The 12500-nt window shown below is 42.1% G+C and overlaps 2 protein-coding genes across 3 annotated transcripts in view; one reads left to right on the top strand and one right to left on the bottom strand.

Moving 5' to 3' along the window:
* Window positions 1–272: 272 nt before the first annotated feature.
* Window positions 273–3222, bottom strand: rdh10b (retinol dehydrogenase 10b). The gene is made up of 6 exons (XM_083525975.1): window positions 2698–3222; window positions 2056–2294; window positions 1871–1969; window positions 1625–1770; window positions 920–1051; window positions 273–609 (listed from the first exon to the last, which is right to left on the bottom strand). The coding sequence occupies exons 1-6, from the start codon at window positions 3167–3169 to the stop codon at window positions 486–488; spliced, it is 1212 nt and encodes a 403-aa protein (XP_083382101.1). The 5' UTR covers window positions 3170–3222; the 3' UTR covers window positions 273–485.
* Window positions 3223–4997: 1775 nt separating this feature from the next.
* Window positions 4998–12500, top strand: part of rnf31 (ring finger protein 31) — a 12281-nt gene continuing 4778 nt past the window's right edge. The window contains exons 1-14 of one of the 2 annotated variants that reach the window (XM_083525610.1): window positions 4998–5090; window positions 6251–6448; window positions 6534–6680; window positions 7551–7706; window positions 7779–7835; window positions 8226–8382; window positions 8521–8692; window positions 9009–9154; window positions 9536–9681; window positions 10338–10556; window positions 10629–10934; window positions 11306–11491; window positions 11615–11821; window positions 12028–12201. In XM_083525610.1, coding sequence (XP_083381736.1) covers window positions 6254–6448; window positions 6534–6680; window positions 7551–7706; window positions 7779–7835; window positions 8226–8382; window positions 8521–8692; window positions 9009–9154; window positions 9536–9681; window positions 10338–10556; window positions 10629–10934; window positions 11306–11491; window positions 11615–11821; window positions 12028–12201 — 2268 coding nt within the window. In that variant the 5' untranslated portion in view covers window positions 4998–5090; window positions 6251–6253. Of the gene's footprint in view, window positions 5091–5668; window positions 5875–6250; window positions 6449–6533; window positions 6681–7550; window positions 7707–7778; window positions 7836–8225; window positions 8383–8520; window positions 8693–9008; window positions 9155–9535; window positions 9682–10337; window positions 10557–10628; window positions 10935–11305; window positions 11492–11614; window positions 11822–12027; window positions 12202–12500 lie in introns of those variants that run through there. The other variant, XM_083525611.1, reaches the window with a different exon arrangement.

Below are 12500 nucleotides of genomic sequence, written 5' to 3'. Positions count from 1 at the left end.
AGACAAAATTAAAACAACGTGTCCTGATTGGAGGACGATATTCCGTAATTCTATGCACCCGGTGTTGTGAGTTTATTTACGGTTAATGAAGACAGTACAAGACCAGGGTTATGTTAAAAGTAATCTAATAAACACTGCTGAAAAAACATGTTAAAAAAAATAATAAATGTATTCCCCACCAGGGATTCATTTGCATTCTGAAATCTGATTGGTTTGTCGATTTTGTTATAATATAACACCAAATTTATTTCCTGTAAGATTTTTTTTTTCTAAAAAAAAACGTAGGTGATTATAAAGGTGTAGAAGATACAACATCAGGGCATGTCTAATCTGTCTAATCTGCAGATGATTCCGTTATTAGACGTAAACTATAATAAACAAACAATTTATGAAGAAAAAGAGTAGGAGTTCCGATTTTTCCCCCGAATAAACACAAGGTTTTAGGCATGAGGCGATCCAGCAACGTGTGAGAAGATCCAGAGGGTCTACATGCTGATCTTGGACTCGTTGTTGTTGGTGGATTCCTTTCGGTGCGCCAGGAACGAGTACATGCACTTATCGGCCCCGAGAAAGCGGTACATGCACACGATGGCATCGAACGGCAAAATCCTGTGACAGAAAGATCAGCAGCGGGTGAGGAAACATCATGAGGAAGAAGCTTCAAAGCTCAGGAGACAAAACTTAAGAAAGACCAGATATTTTTTTCTTAATTAAACAATAAAACATTTGCTTTGGCAGTTCTAAAATTCAAATTTGATTTTTTTTTTTATGATGCTTAATTTGCATACTGCAACCTGATTGGCTCTTTGGTTTTATGATGTAATATCATCGGGAAAACTCCGCTATATGACTTGCGGAGATCAATACAGAGTTCTTACACCACTACAGGGTTATTTGATACTTCTTTTAAAATACTCACGTTTTCATGAACGTGACGACATACATGGCACGTGGCGTGCACACCATCGGCTGATCCGTCAGAATGGCTCTCATGGCTCTTTCGACGCAGTGCTCGGGGTCCAGCGGCGGGAAAAACGGAGCGATTTCCTTCCTGTGCAAGAAAAAGACAAACAGAAAAGATGATGAAGTTCTGCATATCACACGAGTCAGCGGGGAAAAAAAACTTTATAAATAAAATATTAATTTAATCTATTTTTTTTAAATAAATGTAATTTATTTAATTTTAATGTATCAAATAAAAATATAATAAAACATTATTAAATATAAATCATATTATTATAATATAATAATTATATAACTATAGCGATTATTATCTTATAAACAATAAGTTCGACTACTTATTTTTCCCAAAAGAAAAATATACATAAAATACATTTGGGATTACATTATATACAGGTCTGTCCAAAAGTTTGTACACCCCATGACAAAAAAACTAAAATGAAACAAGACGGTAATTCTTAGCAGGATGCATTCCTATTCCTAAGTGCTTCCTATTTTATTTTTCACACACACACACACACACACACATTTGAACATCTTAACATTTAATTACCTAAAAAAACATCTAAAAATGAAGTCATGTTCTTGTTTTTTATGCTCCTCCAGCACACTAGAGGGCGCACTCAACTCTACTCCTGCCTACTTTAGTAAAACAGTTATTAACCTGATTTCACAGCCTTTGAACATCCCCGTATCAACCAGGAACGGACACACCAGGGTCATCTTGATCCCGTCTTTGTTAGACGCCTTTAACTCGTGGCTCAGGGACTCGTGAAAGCCGATGGCGCCGAATTTACTGGCGCAGTAATCCTGCGAGAAAAACACGGCAGCGAGAGGATGAAGACTTGCACCAAAAAAACAATACGTTCACATCAGAATCACAGAGCAGGAACACCAGAGACAGACGCACCTCTACACCGGCCGTAGTGAAGAGACCCAGAGAGCTGGCCACGGTCACGATGTGGCCCTCGTTCAGCTCCAGCATCTTCGGGAGAAAAGCTTTCGTGGTCTGTAAAAGACAAAAAAAGAAAATGAACCCCTGATAAATTCGTCTGATTGACCACCAGGGAAGGAAACTAACGTCCTGCTACTTACCCAGAAGTGGGCATGGCAGTTGACCATCATGGTCCTCTCAATCAGTTCATCAGGACACTCCAGGAGGTGACGTCCTGAAACCACGCCTGCGTTGTTCACCAGGAACGTGATGTTTCCAAGCTCTTTTCTGACCCTCTCAGCCGTAGCGTATACACTCTCACGCTTACTCACGTCACACACGTACGTGTTAACACGTGGCTGAAAGATGGGTGACGTCTCCTTCAAGCTGATGTCTGAGCCTGTAAAAAATCATTCAAATAATATGTTATATAACATAATAATAAATCCTGTTACATGTTCTGATACGTGTTTTTCACGTGGACACCTGAAGATTGCTATGGGCTTTGTTTTGAACATCCCATTCCAAATTTGCTCTTATAATGAGCTCCACTCTTCTGGGAAGATGTTCCACTAGATTTTGTGGATATTCATTCAGCTACATATGTGTGAGTAAAGTCAGGTAGTGATGTAGGTGAGAAGGTGAGGAGGTCTGGAAGGCAGTCAGCATTCACATTCATTCATGTTTTAGTATTGGAGATCTATAGCAGAAGATCTTCCACTTCAACCCGTGTATCTTCATTGAGCTGGCTTTGTGCACAGGCACATTGTCATGGTGGAACATAATGAACATGGTGGGCTCACCAGTGCAGGTGTTGCAGTTGTCGGCGGCGCTGTTCTGTCTGTAGACCTCGCGCACGAGCTCGGCGGTCTCCTCGTTGGCGGCGCGGTTGATGTCCCAGAGCGCGAGCGCGGCGCCGCGGCGCGCGAACTGCAGCGCAAACCGGCGGCCCAGTCCGCTTCCGGCCCCGGTGATCACGCACACGCGGCCTCGCACGTGCTTCTCCCGCGGCTTCACGAGCCACCGCGCCGCCGCCGCCGCGAACGACCACAGCACCTTCACGCAAACCACGAAGAACTCCACCACGATGTGCATCGCCACGACGCCCGGGACTCGATACTGACCACCCCGATGGGAAAAAAAAAGTTCTGATCTGTTCCGGTCAAGATGATTTCTAAAACACACACTCTCACACACACTTACACACAAATTACCAGCTGACCGACTTTTGCAAAACACACACACATCTAACTCCTCTCTCGGTTCTTCTAACATAAATACAGAACCCAGCTGAAGTCGTCACACTGATGTCGTCACAGAAATCCCAGACCATCCCTTTCCACCAGTCAGAAGAACCAGGTTGCCAGATCAGGCTTTTTTTTTTTTTTTTAGATCAGATTATCTGATTATGGAACGACATAGCTAATTGTTTTCCCGTGATCGTGACGGGAGACACGCTTTTATACCGAATACACAGAACAATAAAATAAAATAAATAAATAAATAAAAACTTCCCGAGATGTCATCAGGAAGAAACCTCTTGAGGAACCAGACTCAATAGTGAACCCGTCCTCATCCTCAACACAGAATGTCCATTCATTACACTTCCATTATTGTTGAGGTTCTATCATGCAAACTGTGGTCTTCAGCCATTGTAGCAGACTGTTGACATTAATTACAGTCCAAATCAATCCTCAAAGTTCTTCAGTTGCTTAGTAACTTCATGGATCTTTAGGCTGTTTAAGTAGAACCATCCTCAGCTGCAGAGTGCGCTACTGGAGAAGAGAACTCCATCCAGGGGTAGGAAGTTGGATGAATCATGCAGATGTAAAGAAGTGAAGAAAAGTGAAAAAATACTGTAAAGTGAGATCAATTTCAAATAGTAGAAGTGTTCATTTATTTTTTAACTAACCTCAGATCTTCTGTAGATGTAGGCTGCTTCAAATCCCAGATAGACTTGATGATGTTGAGATCTGGACTCTGTGGGGGCCAGAAGTTTTACCTCCAGGACTCCTTGTTCTCTGCACTGAAGATGGTGTTTAATGATGTTAGCTGTATGTTTGGGGTCGTTGTCCTGCTGCAGATTAGAGTTGGAGCCAATCAAAGGCCTCCCTGATGGCACTTCATGATGGAGAAGTATCTGCCAGAATTTCTCAGTCTGAACTCCATTTGCTGAAATGCAGCTCCAAACTTACAGGAAACCTCCACCATGCTTCACTGTTGCCTGCAGACACTCATTGGTGTACGCTTTCCAGCCCTTCAGCAAACAACCTGTTGGTTTTCTAGAGCCAAATATTTGGCAGAACATCTGCTGCCATTTGTCTGCACTACAGTCCCTCTGTTTCCATGCATAGTTAAGTCACTAAGCCTTATTTCTACGTTGGCCCTCAATTTTTCCATGAAGACCACTTGAGCCCAGACTTTTCCAGACAGTAGATGGATGTATTTGGGTCCCACTGTTCTCTGCTAGGTCTTTCCTGATGGCACTGCTAGAATCTCCTAAAAGTGAAGGAAAGTGTGTATGATGTATTTTTTATCTGCTACATTAAATTTCCTTGGCCGCCCACTGCGTCTATGCTCCTCAACATGACCCTCTTGTGTGCTTCTTCAAAATAGCTTAATAAGCAAATCCATCTTGAAACCCCAGTCTGCTTTGAGATCTTTGCCCGGGAAAGATCTTGCTGATGCAGTAGAACTACCTTATGCTCAGTCTTGCCATGGTGTGTCACCTGAAACATTGAATTGTCTTCCGTAACATCACCTTTGTAGCAAAGTTTGGCTGTTCCTCACCCAGTTTGAAGCTCCTACACAGCTGTTTCTGTTTTAATTAATATCTGGGTTTGAACCTACAGTACATATGAAACTGATGAACAAAAACCCTGTACAAAGTGTGCAAAAGTAGGAACCGAAAGCCAAAGGGTGGTCACAACAATTTATTGGTTCTATTTAGATTTCTCTTCAGTTCACTCACATGCCCTTTTGTAAATCGAAATAAACAATTACAATATATTTTACAGCATGTAAATGTATGTAATTATCATGTAGTTCATAAAAAAATGCGAAATAAACAATGCACTACCGCAGACCTCCAGAAGAGGGCGGTAAAAAACCGAAACGCATTTTACTTTAAACCTTACCGGCCACTATACTGTATCTAAACCCGAGAGCTGGCTGATTAGCCAAATTCAAGTGCGCAGTAAGTGACACTTCTAAACACAGAGTTAAACGATTATACGAGCTTTTATAGCTCAATTGATTATATGAATAAATATTTCTGCATGAACGCATAACTGTCAGTGTGCGTGTCAATGTCAGTGTGTGTGTTTTAGATGTTTTGCTAGTAAACGCATGCTAAGCCTGAGCTCTTTTTTTTTTAAACCTACACGTTTTTTTAAATTTGTACTATTTTATTTCATTTTATGAAACAACGAAAAATTGTGTTGAATTTTTAGACACGTTAAAACGGTAGCTTGGATAGGGAGTCGATTCTTTATAAGGAGTCGATTCTTTGATTGGGCTCGATTGTGAGTCGATTCTACGCACAAAGGAAAAAACAGTAGGAGATTCCTTTGTCACTCTAAATACGTTTTTACTATCGATGATAAAAGAGTGTGTTTAATTTTTATTAGTAGGTTTTTCTGGTGTAGTCCGGTGTGTAGAAATGCCTCGTTGAATCGACTCCCACAATCGATTTTGCTGCGCCTTTACTCCTGAGCTATGATTGGTTAGTATATGCACTCTTAGCCAATCAAAACGAAGGGGGCGTGACTTTTTACAAATACGGAAGTAACAAGCAGCCCAGCGTTGTTTATATTACTTTCACTTTTAATTATCTGTCTAAAAATAGAATTTCCGCAAACCAATGGATTATTATTTGCTATAAAATACTAACATTCATTTACTTAAACAGAATAAACTGTAACAAAAGTCTTTCAAGTATATGGATTCAAAGGATCAAAGAAAATTGCTGTAATTCCGAGGTAGAAGTGTTGTTTATTTCCTTATTACAGCAAACCTTTAGAGCTTAAACGAATAATCTTGATCATTTCATTTACACTTTTGGTTATGGAATACATTTTCAATTGGTTTCTTAAAAGGTATTTAATCACCAGACTCGTATTTCAGCTACACATCTGTATTAAACAATGAAGAATCACGAAAGCTCTGACTTTTGACAACGTCATTAGATCAGAAATGGGTAGTAAATGTAGAACATTATGGGAGTGTGAGAATGCTCAGCTGCCTCTCAGGTTTCCTTGTTTGTGTGTGTGTGTGTGTGTGTGTGTGTGTGTGTGTGTGTGTCTGTGTGTGTCTGTGTGTGTCTGTGTGTGTCTGTGTGTGTCTTTCTTTTTCCAGGTGATGACGCTGTCAGAAGAGTTGGAGGAATTGAGAAGCCGGGTCGAGGCGAGTTTATCCAGAGCCGGTTCTGTGCAGGACATCAGAAATGGCGTTTCCGCTGTGGCCAACATCTCTCTGCCTCTGTCAGCGAAATATCGTTACATTGCCCCAGAGAACATGCTGAAAGAAAACAGTGCTGGAAGCAACAAGACTGAGGTGATTGTCTATTACAGTAGTGCAGTAGTGCAGAGGTAATGGTGTAGTTTTAATGCCTTACTTTTTGTTTGTTTTTTCCCCTCAGGTAATCACGTCGCTGCAGAAACTGTCCACAGCGCTCAACATCCTGGAGAAGTACGGCTCCAACCTCACCAACCCCAACAGACCCAAGTACTGGCGCACGGTGAAACACAACAACCCGGTGTTCAGGGCCACGGTGGACGCTATTCAAGTGAGCAAACCCTGAAACCCTGAACCCTGAAGCTTTTCACACTCATTAAAAAACAAAAATGAGGAAAGGTTTGGTTTTTTTATGAAAGTTTCTTTTATAAAAAAAAAAATACAGAATTAATGCCTTAATTTTGTTAGTAATTTAGATGAGTAACATGTTAATAACATGATAATGTTATTATAATGTAATAAATATTAATATATATAAAATATATCAATATAATGATGTACATCATATAAACGATCATATAATAATAAAAGTAATATAAATGTTAATAAATACATATAAGTCTACATTTGTTTTATACATTTTGTTATATGATAATTAATATAAATATAAAGTTTTAATCAGAAGTCATTACAGATTTTATTTGATAAATGTAATCTTTAGCATTAAGTTTTTTTTATTTGCCCCAAAAATGGAACCAAATAAATACATGAACAAAAAAAAAATACAAAAATACCAAAACGAAATTTTTGGAATAATTTATATGATTGGGATTTTTTTAAACGTATTATAAAACATGTCATTTATATTATAAAAAAATCCCAAAGTTGTGGAAGTTAACGAGTCTCTTTCTCTCTCTCTCTCTCTCCTCTCTCTCTCTCTCTCTCTCTCTCTCTCTCTCTCTCTCTCTCTCCCCCCTCTCTCTCTCTCTCTCTCTCTCTCTCTCTCCCCCTCTCTCTCTCTCTCTCTCTTCCTCCCTCCCTCTCTCTCTCTCTCTCTCTCTCTCTCTCTCTCTCTCCCTCTCTCTCTCTCTCTCTCTCTCTCTCCCCCCCCCCCCCCCCTCTCTCTCTCTCTCTCTCTCTCTCTCTCCCCCCCCCCCCCCCCCTCTCTCTCTCTCTCTCTCTCTCTCTCTCTCTCTCTCAGGGAGGACGGGCTGTCCTGTGTCTGTATGGCTACACCAATCAGCAGCCGGACGGTCTGAGTTTTCCCGATGATGTCACAGAGCCGGATGTTGCCAAAGTGGCCTCGGTGACGCTGGAGGTCATGAGTCTGCGTGTAGAGCTGGACATGCTCATCAAGGTCAGGGTCACGTGCTTCTATAATAATAATATTAATAATAATAATAATAACAATAATATGCTGTTTGTGCAGGACGCTCATCCTCACCCGGAGTTCTTCGAGAGACTCATCCCAGCTCTCGCTCAGAAGGTATTTCAGCACACACAATACACACTTTCTATAATTGTGTATGACGTAATTATGTGACGTTATTATGTGGCGTGGGTATGTGACTGTAACAAGTCTCTCTGGTTCTGTGCTGGAAGAAAGAGAGACCAACAAAAGTTCACCAAGCAGAGCGTTCTTTATTGATTAACGGACGATGTGACGTGATCATGTGACCTGATAATGTGACTTGGTTACTGTGTGTGATGTCATTATGAGACGTGATTGTGACGTGATCACGTGACCTTGATTATGTGATGTTGTGTGGTGTGATTATGTGATGTTATGCGACGTGTTTATCTGACATGATTGTGATCTTACGTGAAGTGTTCATTTGCCCTGATTATGTGACGTGGTTATGTGTCGCTCTGACAGGACGGTGATAATGATGTGAGAACAGACGCTGTAGGCATTTCTCCGTCCAGTGAAACACCGTGGGAGAAACTCTCCCTGCCCACTCTGCCCACTCTGTCTCCATCCCAACCCTCAGCACTGCTGTCTCTCTCCTCCCCCACACCCACCAGGACACCAGGTAAACGCTCGTCTTATACACAAGCTGGCTTTTTCTTACATCACAAAATTTCAGAAAGTTTAAAGGGGGGAAGAAGAGAGAAATTTGAATGTGTTTCTAAATCATTTATGTATGAAAGAGTTTGTGGGTCTTCCTCAGCTGTCTGTGAAGAGAACTGCAGCATTTGTGGGATCCTACCCGTGGCGGCACACTGCGCTACCTGCTGCCAGCGTCTGTGTTCAGAGTGCGACCGTCTTTTCCACACACACCCAGCTCGTGCAACACACAAGAGGATCCCAGTGGCGGCCCCGAGGACCTCCAAAACACTCAGGTGAAACTCACATAAGTTTTTTTTGTTCATTGCACAGCATTTCATATGAATCAAAATCTTCGGGACTTCATGTATCTATATATAGGAACGCTGTACCATTCCACATTTAGTCTCCATTTGCTGTTATAATAACCTCCACTCTTCCCACATTCTAAACACTTGTGTGGATCTCACTGTGATAAGACAATGTGAAAGGACCACACATGGCAGGAAAAGTCGGATGTCCCAATACTTTTGGCTGTATACAGTATAGTTAGAAAGATGTAGCTTTAGAACGCAAAATAACCCCGCTGGCTGTTAATGTCTCCCCTCGCAGCGCGTCTCTGGCCACGTGGCTTTGTTCCTACTGCACCACGGTGAACACAATGCAGCAGGTGTTGTGTAACACCTGTGAGCGCCCCCGTCTGGCCGCAGCCGCCCCGGCTGTACAGGAAGATCCTCCACAGCCGTCTACCATCACAGGTCAGTTATCACGATGCACATCGTTTATTCTGTCCGTGGTGTGGAGCTCAGGGCTAAAACACTGTAAACGTTATACAGAGCTTCTCTCCTGCACCCGAAGCTTCTTCATGATTTAAAAACTAGTCCCCATGTAGGGTTTTTGCTACAGGAAGAGTTTAGAAGTTCTGAATAAAATGCCAAGCTGCATTCTTATATGCTTTAATTTATATGTTAATCAATCAAAAAAGTAATTAAATTCAACCGTTTTGTTTGTGCTATATCTGAAATGTAAGAAATTATTAAGTGCCTAAGAATTCATTTACATGTAAATCAAGTTGAGGTGTGAAACATTATGTGTGTGTGAATTGAAGCTTGTTCACGGTTTGCTGCGTGTTTTATCAGAGTGGCAGTGTAAGAGCTGCACTGTGGTGAACTCGAGCAGCAGTATACTGTGCGAGGTGTGTGAGCGCCCCCGTCTGGCTACACGCCCTCCCGTGACGCCCTCGCGACCCACGCCGGCTCCTGCAGGACTGTTCGACACCGGGCAGGTACACTCAACCTTTATGGCACATTTCCCACCCCATGAGCTGCTTGAGGCCGCGTCCACACTGATATTTTTTCGTTTGAAAATATGTAATTTTCTCTCCGTTTTGGCCTTCCGTCCACAATGAGAGGAAAAAGTAGCTTTTTTTTTTTAAAACGCTCTTCAAATTCCAAATCTCCAATCAAATCCTGATGAGTGAAACCCTAAAGTGCCATTTAGATGAATCAAGTCATGTCATGAAATATAACACTACACACTGTTCACCTGTGGGTGTCGCTATTGTGAAAGTGATTTAATTTGGAAGTGAATAATCCTCCTTCTACACAAAATTCTTCATAAACCCAATACCTTCCATAAAGTAATATATAGAAATATATTATTATTATTATTATTATTATTATTATTAATATTATTAATATTTAGAAAAAAACAACCTTTCTTTCTAAATATTAAGAGGCATGATTTTATTTAATACTTTGTCTGCATTGTTTTTGTGTTGCTTATCGCGTCTATCCGTTCACAAACCAGTGCAAACGTGCAAACTATATTTTTAACTTAAAGAGACACCTGCTAAGCAGCCATCTGTGTGAATTTATAGCATCCCATTCTTATTTCTATTAATTTCTTTCCTTTTTTTTTTTTTATTTCTCTGCGTTTCAGTGGATCTGTCAGTTCTGTACTTACGCCAACCACACGCCGTCGCCCCGCTGCGAAATGTGCGACCTGGCCAGATCTGACTCCACCCCTTCACCTTCAAAACCCCGCCCACCTTCCCCAATTAAGAATATCACTCCGAAAATTGAGCCGGTGGAGGATCCGGATTTGAAGAGGCAGAGACTGATGCGGGAGGAGGGTCTTAAACTGATCACGTTGATCCGAGTACGTAACCTTCAAACTTTTAGAATAACAAAGATATAGTATTATTATTATTTATTTAGCTTTTTATCTCAGGAGGGTGAGGGGAAAGGCGTGAGCCCCGAAGAGGTGTACACGAGTCTGCGGGTTTCGGGTGGGATCAGCGGGACTCCGTATGATTGGCTAAAGACGGAGTTGCCGCACAGGCTGGACGAGATCTGTGCCATGGCTGCCTCGTTCCAGCACGAACCTAAACCTCTCCAAACATCTGCCGTGCACCACAACGAGCTCCAGAAGACCTCAGTGCCTTTATCCAGAGCCGAGGCCAAGCAGGCCTGGCTCACAGCAGGGGGCGACAACGAGAAAGCGGCGCGGCAAGCGCTCAGGGACCGTCTCGCTAGGGTGAGTTTCAGGATACGGTGCTCGTAAAGGCGAACTTCTTGCACTATATGGCCAAAAGTATTGGGACACCAAACTTTTCCAACCATGTGTGTAAAAAGAAATAAAAATGAGCAGAATGGTGGTAAAAGAAAAAAGGTGGCAGCATGACAGTAAAAATAGCAAAGAAAGAAAGAAAACAGAACAAGAAAGAAAGAAAGCAAAAAAGCAAAAAGGACAAGAAATTAGCAGAAAGAAAGAAAGAAAGAAAGAAAGTAAGAAAAAATGAGCAGAATTATAGTAAAAGAGAAAAAATTAAGAAAAGTAAGAAAGTGTGTGCGTGTGCGTGTGCGTGTGCGTGTGTGTGTGTGTGTGTGTGTGTGTGTGTGTGTTAGGTAAAGGAGCTAGCCTCTATTGGCTTCACTGACACGGCTGCCTGTGAGGAGGCTTTGAGGCAGAGTGGCGGCGAGGTGAGAGGAGCACTGGTGCTGCTGCAGCGCCCCCTGCTGGAGTCTTTCCACAAGCGCATGTGGAGCGATGAACCCGAACCCACGATCGATATCAACCACCCAGACAAACAGGTGCGAGGACACACACTTCTCAGGTTTCAACTGCATAAGCTGGATTCGAATTTATGTTTATTATTAGCAGCATTGATTGTGTGTGTGTGTGTGTGTGTGTGTGTGTGTGTGTGTGTGTTTCAGCGCGTGTGTCGCAGGCTCCTCGCCATGTACAACCTGCCCAGCTGGGGGCGCTGTGAGCTAGCCCTGTCTCTGCTGCGTGACCCTGGTGCCCCCTACACGCTGGAGGATGTGGTGCAGGCCGTGCGTGAGTCACATGACCGTGACTTCATACGTCGTGTTTTGGCGAAAGAGTGTCCTATCTGTCTGTCCTTGTTTCCTCACAGCAAGGTAACACACACACACACACACACACACACACACACACACACACACACACACATCACTGTTATTATTTTGCATTACAAGTTGTTTTCTGCTTGTTCTTACTCTTCTGCCGTTCCATCACTTCCTCCTATTTCTCTTTTTACTTTTATCACTTCATCCTTTTGCCACTTCCATTTCCTCTTCCTCCTCTTCCTCCTCCTCTCCCTCAGATGCAGTCTCTGACGTCGTGTCAGTGCTCTGTGTGCTGTGAGTGTTTTAAGCAGCACTTCACTATCGCGGTGAGAGATAAACACATCAGGGACATGGTGTGTCCTGTGTGCTCCGAACCCGACATCAACGACCCCGAACACCTGAACAGCTACTTCTCCACTCTGGACATCCAGGTACAGAGACATGTCTCTTAGAAACTGTATCTGTCCTACCAATGAACTGTCTTAAGTCTAAGTTCTGTTTTTTTTTTAAGTTATCTGTTTTTCTGCTAAAATAAATGCTAGCAGAAACACTGCACTGTAAACAACCTGTTAATTATTATTATTATTATTATTATTATTATTATTACAGTACAGCGCTGATCTATGGCAACACTAACAGGACAAACATTACATTGTATTATTAATAATGTACTTTAGGGCAAAGAGAATGTTTAATGTGTGTGTGTGTGTGTGTGTGTGTGTGTGTGTGT

Source organism: Silurus aristotelis, assembly GCF_946808225.1.
Source record: "Silurus aristotelis genome assembly, chromosome: 22".
Taxonomy (NCBI): Eukaryota; Metazoa; Chordata; class Actinopteri; order Siluriformes; family Siluridae; genus Silurus; species Silurus aristotelis.
The sequence above is the reverse complement of the archived record's forward strand: the minus strand, read 5'-3'. Positions and strand labels throughout refer to the sequence as shown.